The following is a 13,494-nucleotide window of genomic DNA, read 5'->3' on the forward strand; positions in this document are numbered from 1 at the left end:
TTGACTTGTGCCTGCTGTGGATCCATCTCTGAACTGGATTCTCTTTTGGATTTCTTTCTCTTACTGCTTTCTCTGCACCAACAACTACGCCTGGTCTTCGGCTGCGCTACCTGGTCTGCTGTATTCTCCAGTCCAGATCTTCAATGTAGTGCCTGCAAATTTAATATATTTATTTATTTACATTTTAATGCTTTTTTGTTTACTTTACTTGTTTGTTTACCTTCTCAATTGACATTTTAATTTAGCCAACCCTTTATATATAGTTAATTATTTAATATAATCTAAACTATTTTATACTGTTTGTTTATAATTAGATGTGTACTGTATATTAAATGTTTTGAAATATATAATAAAAAAAAGTTTGATTATATTTATTTGTGTGGCATTTTTACACTTCAAAGTTTACACATGCAGTTGTTAAATTAAGAAAAAAGAATGAACAATATTTAATATTAAGTAATGCTGAAAAATTATTACTGCTTATCCTGTATTCTAGGCAGTACTGATAAACCGTCAGGAAAAAAAGCAATAATACATGTAGTAAGAACGTCATCTCACAGTTGTTGAATGTCACACAACAACATTGCTACAGCCTTCTCAGGTCTTACATTTCTACACTGTAACAATGTAGCGAGCACAAAAGTGGCGACATTGCCTTTGAAAAAATGCAACATTGTACAGACATCGCTACAACGTAAATGTGTTTGTTGGGAAAAAGGTTGGGAACCACTGTTCTACAGTGTGAATTATGAATCTTGTAAATTCACAAAATATAATGACGAACATAATTAAATTTATTACATTTAACTTAAAGGCCATTGCAGCATTATTTCTTTTAAATAACACCAATAAAAATGACTCTCACCTCAACATCTGCAGTGTGTGATCCTGAACCATATGACACCTTTAAAACACATCTTGCGGTAAGACTGGTCATACATTCTTTTGATTCAATATAATTAATCATTATATGTTTAATTATTAAAAGTTTACTTAAAGACCATTGCAACATTATTTTTTAATATAAAAATAATAATTCTCTCACCTCATCATCGGCAGTAAGTGATTCCAAACCTTCTGTCACCTTTAAAAAAAACCATCTGCAGGTAAGACTGGTTATACATTCTTTTAATACAATATAACTAATCATTATATGTTTAATTATTGAAAATTTACTTAAAGACCATTGCAACATTATTTTTTAATATAAAAATAATAATAATAATTCTCTCACCTCATACATACTTTTAATACAATATAATTGTTTATATTTAACTTAATATAACAATTATATTTAATATATTATAATGTAATTATAATGAGCTGACTTACATCCAATTGTCCTCTTTTTAGTCTTCCATGGGGAAATTTAACTGTGCTCTTCGGCTCTAAGTACAGTTTGTACTTGCGATTTGGCATTCTAAATTTAAAAAGGACATAAACATAATTATTAACAGGACTACTCAAGAATGGTATGATGGTTAATACAAAGTAATTAATTTACTAAAAGCTATACAGTCCTCACATAAACTTTATTTATCAGGTGAAATTAATATTTGTTTAAATATCTTCTAATCCTTGTATGTTTAAACTGAACTACTTTGTTTACTAGTTTAACAATAAGATAAATTGGATTAATAATATTGTTCTTGTTTTGTCATGCGGAAGTATTTGTGTAGAAGTTTTATAAATAGGACTGCATGGAACCCCTGCACTGTAACGTACAGTGTGACTGCAGTCGCTGTAACCAAGGCAACAGTATCAACAGTGACTTCCCGCCTAAAATCGTTAATTCCGTTACCGTAATTTCACGTTTATTCGGTTTTATAATATAACGTAATTATAATTTTTATAATTTGTAATAAGCCATGTTCGCCTACGTGAAGTACATACAAGATGGGTGTAAGGAAATCGTCCCCATAGCCGATATTAAAGACTTTGACCCGAAAACGGGAGACCTCAGCAAAACGTACTGGGTGCGCTGGCAGGATAAATATTTCAAGGGACAAATATTGCTCCTAAAGAGTGAGTCATTATAATGTTAACTTCAGTAGTTCGTTAATAATGTGATAAAAGTACATTTAGAAAACTCTATATCGCCACTATTAACGTTAAATGTCATTGAAAGATTGGTCAAGGCACTAACGTTAACTGTTGTCCGTGCTAACGTTAGCTAACGAACATAGTGTGTTAGTAAAGCAGCGAGCTGGGTTAACATTGAACATTGTTTTTAATGACAGAAGACATTGTATTACGTTACATGTAGTTTAAGTACTTACATTAAGTGTTATTAACATTCCAGAGTCCAGAGAAGAGGTTGAAGAAGTGCTTGCGCAGGGTAAGCGGGTTCGTGTTAAACTCATCAAGGACTCATCACCTCCACGGCCGCGCTCCGAAGAAGAGGAAGCCAAAATCATAAATGTAACGTTGTTGGTGGTATACATGTGAAATTTTAGCTATTGCCATCTTGTGGTACTTGAATGTATTGACAGACTACTTGTGTTAAAAATTATACATTGAAGGCTCAGATATGGAAAAAAAAACATGTAATGCCATTCCATAATCTTGTGTGTACTGCAATCTGTCTTCGACCACGTGAAAGTTTTCAAATTATCACCATTATCAGCTAATAATATCAGACTCTAATCATGGTATTTATATCCTTTGTGCATCACTTTTAAAGTTACACATAATTCAAAATGGACAAAATGTTAAAATTGTCATATTATGATATTAAATATTTTTAATATTCCTTTCTACTTTAACTCATGCCAATATTTTCACCAGCATTAGTTGTAATCATAATTGCCATACATTCATAAATTTTCAGAATATGAATACATTAAATGCTGCTTTATTTATAATTTTGATTCCTATATTAATAATAATAATAAATGTTATTATTTGCCATACACTTCATAAGCCTTTTGCCTTTGTTACAGTCTTACAGTCCTGCTTATATCCCTCCTCATTACATTCATTCATTGATTCATTCATTTTCCTTTTGGCTTAGTCTCTTTATTAATCTGGGGTCGCCATAGCGGATTGAACCACCAACTTATCCAGCATATGTTTTATGCAGCGGATGCCCTTCCAGCCGCAACGCATCACTGGGAAACATCCTTACACATTCATTCACTAGGACAATTTAGCCTACACCCAATTCACCTGTACCGCATGTCTTTGGACTGTGGGGTAAACCGGAGCACCCGGAGGAAACCCACGCGAACGCGGGGAGAACATGCAAACTCCACACAGAAACGCCAACTGACCCAGCCGAGGCTCGAACCAGCGACCTTCTTGCTGTGAGGTGACAGCACTACATACTGCGTCACCGTGTCGCCTCCTCCTTATTACAGTCTTGTATTAATTTCAAGGCATTCATATTTGGTGGTGCAATGGGTAGCACAATTGCCTCATAGCAAGAAGGTTGCTGATTTGAGCCTCGCTGGATCAGTTGGCATTTCTGTGTGGAGTTTGCATGTTCTCCCCGTGTTGGCGTGGGTTTCCTCCGGGTGCTCCAGTTTCCCCCACAAGTCCCAAAAACATGTGGTAAAGGTGAATTGGGTAGGCTAGCATATGTGTGTGAATGAGTGTGTATGGATGTTTCCCAGTGATGGGTTGCAGCTGAAAGGGCATTCGTTGCATAAAACATATGTTGGCAGTTCATTCTGCTGTGGTGACCCCAAATTAATAAAGGGACTAAGCCGAAAAGAAAATCAATGAATGAATAAATTAAAAATCATTAAGCTGTCATCATGTGTTTCTAAGGTAATTAAAATTGAATAATGTGATCTAAGTTTAAATTTTAACAAAGAAATAGATTTTTAAACATTTTGCAACCTTTAGCCTCCTCATTACCAACAAAGGACATTTATGTAGAATGAGCCAATTATATTGTTTTAAGATATTTATATTTGTCTTTTTAATATAAACATTTTTTGGATGTAGTCTTGCATTTCACTTGCTTTTACTAATTAATATTTTATGCATGTGTCCAAACAAATCAGAAAAAAGCTGCAGAAGAGGCCAAACGAAAAAACCTTTTGGCCTTACTAAAAGAGCGACAAAACAAAAGAAAACTGTCTCCACTCTGCCCAACTCCAAACAAAAAAACAAAAGCTGATAACCTGTCCAACAAGGTTGATGATGGTGAGGATAAGGTGGACGATGATGATGATGATGATGATGATGATGGCGATGACGACGACGATGATGATGATGATGGTGGGGTTGTACCTGAAAAACTGTTTCAGGAGGCAAGACAAAAGCAACTATTATACAAAAAACAGGTCAACAAAATGTCTCTGCAACTGCAGGAAACTAAACAGAAGTAAGGGATGCTTTTACAGAGATTATTTTAGGAGTTTCTGTCAATGTTTTAGCTAGTCATAACATTCAGTATGTAATTTTGTTATAGGCTAGAGGAGCACATGAAACGAAGTGCAGAAGTTGAGGCGGAGAATAAACAGCTACGTTCATTAAACATGCAACTGCAGCAACAGTTGCTAAAATCACTCAACTCTTCATCTGGTGAGCTTTTCATCGCCTTATTTTCGCTGACCTCTGAGAATGTCATTCAAAGAAAAATGCAATCTTTCATGTTTAACTACTATTTATTATTATTATTATTATTATTATTATTATTATTATTATTATTATTATTATTATTATTATTATTATTATTGATTTCAACTATTATTTTAGCACAGAAAATCTTCTTACTGCCACAATTTTTAATTTTGTAATTTGTCAGATTTTCTAACAGGTTCACAAATAATGACTAATTTTATATTTTGTTAAAACTTTGCCCCATTATATGATGTCATAGACACATCTATTTAACTATGTAATTTATTGAAATGTGTGGAAACATTTCAGAACTTGCATTCTTTTGGATGACTGGAGCATCTACTGCCCATCCAATTTGTTATATCACATCTGTTTTCTTCTGCTTCTGCAAGGTATACCGACAGCAGCGACAGTTTACAGTGCAATTTACCATTTCAATTCACACAAACTCTACCTTCCAACGGGCCCAACTGACTTGGAATTGAATAATTCTCCCACTTTTACTAATTTTACTCAGCAGCCCTAAATCTGACTGACGATCAGCTTCACTGTTAACAACAGACCCAAAGGGCATATACTGAAACACAATAATATTGCTATAAAGAGTTGCTGTAGAAAACCAATAATAATAATAAAAATAAAATATCAGTAAAATATTATATTACAGGGCAGCACGGTGGCACAGTGGGTGGCACAATCGCCTCACAGCAAGAAGGTCACTGGTTTGTGCCCCAGCTGGGTCAGTTGGAATTTCTGTGTGGAGTTTGCATGTTTTTCCCATGTTGGCGTGGGTTTCCTCCTGGTGCTCTGGTTTCCCCCACAATCCAAAAAAAAAAAAACAAGTGGTATAGATGAATTGGGTCAGCTAAATTGTTCGAAGCGTATGTGTGTGAATGAGTGTGTATGGAATTTTTCCCATTGATGGGTTGAAGCTGGAAGGGCATCCGTTGCGTAAAACATATGCTGGATAAGTTGGCGGGTCATTCCACTGAGACGACCCCAGATTAATATCTACAGGGTAGATCCAGGAGATGCTGAAGGGATTATTGTCATTTGTCTTTTTGTCTTTCTAATTTTCACAGATTCTAGACCACCAAAACCAAAGGGGACCATAAATGTACAAAGTAAGTGCAACAAACACAGCCCAAAATCAGAAAAAGTTGGGACAGTATGGGAACGCAAATAAAAAAAATAAAAACTGGTAACACTTTATAATAACTACACACTATAAATCATTTATTAAGCACTGGCATCTAGTGAATTCATTATTTGTTAAGCATTAACTCCACATTAATAAACGTTAGTAATCAGTTTATTACGGCAGCTACACATGCTGTATTAATGACTTATAATCACATCTATAATGTGCTTAAGGATTGTATTTTTATAATTTGTGACTGGTTGATTTTTCATTACTAAATAAAGTATCACATTATTTACAAACCATTTGTATTTAAGAGTAGTTGTCTTTTTAAGATCATTCAGAATGAGTTAGTAAATGATTAATACACTATTGAAATCAACATTTATATATCTGATTATTCAGGCATATACTAATAGTTAATTTGTATGTTAATAAATGCTTTATTAACTCAACTTCAGGCAGTTTTGTGACCTAATCTAAAGTGAGGACTATTCATGCTTTATAAATCCCTTATAAATGACAATTAAGGGCTCTGTACAATGAACAATAATCTTTGCAAACTCATCTAAAAAGTAAAATTACTGTAAAATTTAAACATTGCTGAATAACAGCAGTGTCAAAATACGACAAAACTGGATAAAACAACAACAACAATATAATAATTTAACAATTTAATAGGATGCAATGTTTAAACTGTACAGTAATTTTATTTTAGATAAAATTGCAAAGATTTATTTTTTATTTGATACAGTTTCATTTGTGTATCTTCAATTGAATAGAAATGAACAAAGTTGTTTATTTTCTTTTTTCCTGTTTAGAATTTAACTGAGCCTTTATAAATGTGCTTATAAGTCAAGAATACAGCATTTGTAGCTGCAGTTGTAAACTGCTTACTAACATCTATTAATGTAGAGTTCGTGCTTAACAGATAATGAATTCACTATTTGCTAATGCTTAATAAATGGTTCATAGTGTGTAGTTATTATAAAGTGTTACCAGAATATTTTGTTTTCTGTGTTTTACATCTACTGTCATTTGTGATGGATTTCTTTTTCTATTTTACACAGACCCTCAGCAACAAAAACCAAAGAGCACCTTACAAAGTATGTGCAACAAAAATGTAACTCAAAGATATCTGAAATTTATATGCATTTCAAGTATATTTACATAATTTTTTATATAGTTGCAGAGGCTGACTGTGAGCAGCAATCACTATCCAGACAAGAAGATGAGGTACAACATTTCACTCATCATCTTTGCACATGTATTAATATTAAAATCCCCTACTGCACAGACTTTTATGTGCATATGTACAATTATTATTTTTGATTATATTAATTCTGTCAGATTCAATTGGTGAAACTTGGAGACATCCAAATCCGCAGTGACACCTGGACAGCAATCCAAAAAAACACCAGGGATTCTTTATTTGTGAAAGAATTGGCTGTGGCATTCTGGGGCACAAAGACTCTGGGGGACAGAAGTCTCACAGGGAAAGAATGCCCCACCACAAAAACTACAAAAAGACCTTTAACCCCACAGAAATTACACACACTGAAAGGTAGCAGAAGCCACAAGTTTTTTTGTAAAATGCCAAGTACTGAGATATGTGTCTTTATGTGTCTATAATAAATGTGTCTTTGTTCTTGTAGGACAGTAACATCACTGCTTATCTGTACATTTCTGTTTTAGCCTGCTTCAAGGAGTGGCTGGTGAAAGGGAATGTGGAGGAGCCAGAGCTGCAGGCCAGATTTTCAAAGGCTGGACGCTACATTACTGAAAAAATCATGGACATTAAAAAACAACAAAAAAAAATGAACAGTTAATTGATTTATGATGTAAATGTGTTACACTTATAATAACCCCACTATGAATCATTTATTAGGTTTTATTAAGCATTAGCAAATAATGAATTCATAATTTGTTAAGCATTAACTCTATGTTAATGGATGTTAGTAAGCAGTTTATAAATACAGCATGTATAATGTGCATAATGATTGTTTTTATACTTTGGTAATGATTTATTTTACATTACTAAATGACGTATTGCATTATCTACAAACCAGTTACTTAAGAGTAGTTGGTGTTATTTTAAGATCAGGATTAAAACATTTGTTTTTTTTAATATACATTTGCATATCTTATTACTTAGTCATATAGTAATAGTTACTTTGTATGTTAATAAGTGTTTTATTAACTTTAGAAGGTCACAAAACTGGATGAAGTTGAGTTAATAAAGCAATTATTAACATACAAATTAGTTTATTAATCATATAATTATGCATTTTGAATGATCTAAAAAAGCTATTTTTAAATAACTTGTTTGTTAATAATGCAATACTGAATTTAGTAATGAAAAATGAATTATTAAGAAAGTATGAAAACAATCATTAGGCACACTATACATGTGGTTATGTCAAGAATATAGCATGTGTAGCTGTGTTTATAAACTGCTTACTAATGTCTATTAGGGTTGAGTTCATGCTTAACAAACAATAAATTCACTATTGCTAATGCTTAATAAATGGTCCATAGTGTGTAATATTGCCTTACCTATTATAAAGTGTTACCAATGTGGGTTATTTTAATTTACTTGTTGAGATAGAGTGTTGTTGTTGTTTTGTAAAAAAAAAAAGTTATTTGTGTTCATGTTTACCCATTATTTTTAGTAGTAGTAAGATTAGTATTACTATTATTATTATTATTGTTATTATTATTATTATTATTATTATTATGATATCATCATTATTAATTATAGAAATAAAAACATATAATGTTAATGAATGAAAGCTTGTGTTTTCATGATTTTCATCATGAACAGGCTACCATGCAAAAAATGTTAACTTACACAGATTTTAATGTTACCAGCACGAGATGCTAGTGACTAGGACCAGCATACCATGTTGTTCACCAGCATCATCATCCCATGCTGGTCACTAGCATACCAGCGCCAGCATCTCATGCTGGTGACCAATATCCCAGCATGGCATGCTGGTGCTGTGATGCTGGTGTTATGCTGGTGACCAGCATGGGATGCTGGTGCTGGGATGCTGGTGTTTTGCTGGTGACCAGCATGGGATGCTGATGCTTGTATCCTGGCCACCAGCATAGCACCAGCATCCAATGCTGGTCACCAGCATACCAGCACCAGCATCTCAAGCTGGTCACCAGCATACCAGCACCAGCATCCCATGCTGGTCACCAGCATACCAGCACCAGCATCCCATGCTGGTCACCAGCATACCAGCACCAGCATCCCATGCTGGTCACCAGCATAACACCAGCATCACAGCACCAGCATCACATGCTGGTCACCAGCATACCAGCACCAGCATCCCATGCTGGTCACCAGCATAACACCAGCATCACAGCACCAGCATCAAATGCTGGTCACCAGCATCACAGCACCAGCATCCCATGCTGGTCACCAGCATAACACCAGCATCCCATGCTGGTCACCAGCATAACACCAGCATCCCATGCTGGTCACCAGCATAACACCAGCATCCCATGCTGGTCACCAGCATAACACCAGCATCCCATGCTGGTCACCAGCATCACAGCACCAGCATCCCATGCTGGTCACCAGCATCCCAGCACCAGCATCCCATGCTGGTCACCAGCATACCAGCACCAAAACACAACATATGCTGGTCTTGCTGGTGACCAGCAATGCTGGTCTATGCTGGTCTTTTCAGCAGGGTAATCCTAAACATAATTCACATTCTAATGCTTACCATACGTTTATGTAATTAATATAGTTAAATGAATAGCTACACCGTAACACGAAATAAAGTTTAGGTGAAATAAAATAAATAGCTCGTCCAAAAACAATGATTTAGCCAATATTATATTTAGACAACATTTTAAATCCTTGCTAAAATTGTAAGTAATGTTTAACTTTTAACGTACTTTAAAGAAAAGGCTGTCATAGATGGTACGTCTGAGGGAGATTACGTATTTAATTGTGATCCTTTCCTTTATCTAATACCATTTTAGGGTGTTTTGTGTGCTGTAGTTCACCTGTTGACCAGCAGGTGTCGCCCGCATCACACAGACTGAAGGAGTTTTCTCTGCTGTTGTTTTTGTAGTCCGCTCTACCGCTGAGGATCTGGAGGAAGTGAAACTTTCTTTACATGATAATAATCTAGCAGCTTGCATCAATTCAAAACCAGAAACATGATGCCAAATCACATGGTATAGCATCAGACAGTCTAACAGACAGAGTTTAACACTTTATACATTAAGTCCTTTACGTGTATGGAGTATTCAGAATTAGAAAAGTGCCTTCATATATTCAGGTCTGAGAAAGTGCAAACTGGGCTGAGGTTGTGTTTTGATTACACTGACAGACAGAGCGAAGTGAATGGGAGCTTCTATGTGGATTTACTCCCCACTAAAATGAAGAAAGGCTCAGTGTTCACTGGATAAGATGGGTGTGTGTGTGTGTTAAGGTGTGGTGTTTTAAGAACTTGTGTGTGTATAAATGTATGGGTCATTTTTGGTAGATAATGCCTTGTCTGGCTGGAACTAATACAATAAGTAGTAACTAATATATGTGGATACAACACATACAATAATAGAATATCAAATAAATTTAACCCAGTGGTCACTGTAATTAGATTTTTTTTTTGTATTACACACTAAATAGTAGTGCTAGCCAATATGCATATACACTCACTGGCCACTTTATTAGGTACACCTTACTAGTACCGCGTTCGACCCCCTTTTGCCTTCAGAACTGCTTTAATCCTTCGTGGTGTAGATTCAACAAGCTACTGGAAATATTCCTCAGAGATTTTGGGACATATTGACATGATAGCATCACGCAGTTGCTGCAGATTTGTCGGCTGCACATCCATGATGCGAATCTCCCGTTCCACCACATCCCAAAGGTGCTCTATTAGACAGTTCACGTGACTGTAGAGGCCATTTGAGTACAGTGAACACACTGTCATGTTCAAGAAACCAGTCTGAGATGATTCACGCTGGAAGTAGCCATCAGAAGATGGGTACACTGTGGTCATAAAGGGATGGGCATGGTCAGCAACAATACTCAGGTAGGCTGTGGTGTTGACACGATGCTCAATTGGTACTAATGGACCCAAAGTATTCCAAGAAAATATCCCCCACACCATTACACCACCACCACCAGCCTGAACCAATGATACAAGGCAGGATGGATCCATTCTTTCATGTTGTTCATGCCAAATTCTGACCCGACCATCCGAATGTTGCAGCAGAAATGGAGACTCATCAGACCAGGCAACGTTTCTCCAATCTTCTATTGTCCAGTTTTGTTGAGCCTGTGTGAATTGTGGCCTCAGTTTCTTGTTCTTAGCTGACAGGAGTGGCACCCGGTGTGGTCTTCTGCTGCTGTAGCCCATCTGCCTCAAGGTGGGACGCGTTGTGCATTCAGAGATGCTCGTCTGCAGACCTCGGTTGTAACCATCTATCTATCTATGTTTCTATCAGTTGGAACCAGTCTGGCCATTCTACTCTGACCTCTGGCATAAACAAGGCATTTGCCCCACAGAGCTGCCGCACTCAATCATTTGTCAGACACTTCTTATAAAGCAACTTAGAAATGAGAATGACAATTCAATTAAAGCAACAAAAGATAAAGTATATATTAATATATTATTTAATTATTACTTTTTGTTTGGCATCATTTGGCCCAATAAAAAATTTATATAAATAAAAAAAAAATCCATGCATAAACCTTTATTTGCCAAAGAAAAGAAATCTTATTTTCATTAACCAACAAAAACATAATACCGAAAACTTAAAATTCAAGCCAAAATGGTTTATTTAATGCTTTAATTAATTAAAAGCACAATAGTCATTAATCATAGGGACAATACAGACTATTCGCATTTTGCCTTATATTCGCATTTTGAACGAGAACTATTAGTATTCAATCAATCTGTGTTAACTAATTGTATTTATTTCTAATAAAAAATTTCTGTAGTGAGTTAAGGTAGTAAGTAAAAATATACCTTTTTTGGGGGAAATGCCTAAAAGATATTAATGATATATGAGCATTATCACTTGAGTAGTCGAGCGATATAGCTGTATATCGGCACTGGTGAAAAGTGTCTTAGTGTCCCACCAGTAACAATATATAGCCATATAACACTGCTACGAGTGAGAAATTGTGTTTATACAACAGTTTGACAGCATAATCACAGATATAAATAAGAAACTCAAACGTGGAGAGTCTAAAAGTCCTTTTGTATGAGGATCTACTTTCCTCTGCCATTCATTCACATCTGCAGCTCATGTTAGAACAGCAGACATTTTAGAGCTAGTGTTTGAATGATTCTCTAGCGTAATGTCTAAAGTGATGACAAAACAGGTGATTTTGCTCACATTTTAGGATTATAAGGCTGAACAGCATGAAATGCCATCAGTCTACAGAGATTTCCCAGTATTTCTCTGTTGCAATTGGGTGATCAAAATAATTAACCCCAAAAAATCCAAAGCAAAGCAAACACTACCAGAAACACTACCAGACTACAGTATAAATACAGCACTACAACCCCCCAAATAAAAGAGAGGGATCAACTAAAAATATCACTTACCAGTTTTATAATGTTTTAATCAGCTGTAATTTGAAACTACTCTTGAGTTTTCTCCTTTCAGGACTTATTCTGCGGTCTCTGTCGCCATCTAGTGGCAGAACGTCAACCGTCTCTGTGCTGCTCAATGACAGGCTGATAACACTATCCTTATAAATAAACGCAATCTAAACTACATATTTCGACAAAACAAAAAAACATCAAAAGCACATGATGTTGTCCAACAGCTGCAATATTTGTCAAACTGTAGTGAGTTTTTTGATCTGCTGTCACTATGTGGGCGGAGTAATACAGAAGGGTGAAGAGGATGCACGAGTGCTGTTATTGCAGAATATCGCACCGCTATCAGCCAATCAGATTCGAGAACAAAACAGAACTGTTTTAAAATATTAATATTTATATGTAACTCTCTCTCTGTATTTCTATCTATCCTTCTATCTATCTAAATAAAAAATAAATAAATAAATAAATATATATATATATATATATATATATATATATATATATATATATATATATATATATATAAATGAATATATATATATAAATAAATGAATATATATATATATAAATAAATGAATATATATATATATATATATATATAAATAAATGAATAATATATATATATATATATATATATATATATATATATATATATATATATATATAAATAAATAAATTAATAAATATATGTATATATATAAATAAATGAATAAATATATGTATATATATAAATAAATGAATAAATATATATATATATAGAGAGAGAGAGAGATGTGCCGTGGTAACTGCTACCAAGTCAACCAATCACTTGCATTAAGCATTGTTGTGACGTGCAAGTACATTTTTTTTTGAGAGGTGCGCAGGTATGCGGAAGCTGCGTCAGACTGTACACGTGCCCATGGCAGAAGTATAATATCATAATAACATAATCAGTATAAATCATAAGAAGTAGAATTCAGCCTTAACAGAGCGGGGTCATGTGACTACACATGCGGTAGGGAAAGTAATTGAAAAAAATTGACCAGGAAAAATTAGATCGAAAAGTAATCAAAATTCAGACATTCAGAACCTATAATCAATTAATCACCCAGCCCTAATAAATATAGGATATTGTGCAACTGAATTTATATTTATATATATATATATATATATATATATATATATATATATATATATATATATATATATATATAT

The 13,494-nt window shown here is 34.5% G+C and overlaps 1 protein-coding gene across 1 annotated transcript; it reads left to right on the top strand.

The window, feature by feature from the left end:
* The first annotated feature begins 3,952 nt into the window (after positions 1-3,952).
* LOC130214825 (BEN domain-containing protein 5-like) lies at positions 3,953-7,812 on the top strand. The gene is made up of 7 exons (XM_056446656.1): positions 3,953-4,333; positions 4,421-4,533; positions 5,655-5,696; positions 6,784-6,819; positions 6,900-6,949; positions 7,064-7,277; positions 7,409-7,812. The coding sequence occupies exons 1-7, from the start codon at positions 4,302-4,304 to the stop codon at positions 7,540-7,542; spliced, it is 621 nt and encodes a 206-aa protein (XP_056302631.1). The 5' UTR covers positions 3,953-4,301; the 3' UTR covers positions 7,543-7,812.
* Positions 7,813-13,494: the final 5,682 nt, after the last annotated feature.

The sequence above is a fragment of the Danio aesculapii genome, chromosome 21 (genome assembly GCF_903798145.1).
Source record: "Danio aesculapii chromosome 21, fDanAes4.1, whole genome shotgun sequence".
Taxonomy (NCBI): domain Eukaryota; kingdom Metazoa; phylum Chordata; class Actinopteri; order Cypriniformes; family Danionidae; genus Danio; species Danio aesculapii.

What these genes read in the sequence shown, in the direction of transcription:
- LOC130214825 (XM_056446656.1), top strand. Translation starts at nt 4,302, where the DNA reads ATGTCTCTGCAACTGCAGGAAACTAAACAGAA. An exon ending in GGGGACCATAAATGTACAAA is followed by an intron (nt 5,697 to 6,783) that starts GTAAGTGCAACA and finishes TATTTTACACAG; the next exon opens with ACCCTCAGCAACAAAAACCA. An exon ending in ACCAAAGAGCACCTTACAAA is followed by an intron (nt 6,820 to 6,899) that starts GTATGTGCAACA and finishes TTTTTTATATAG; the next exon opens with TTGCAGAGGCTGACTGTGAG.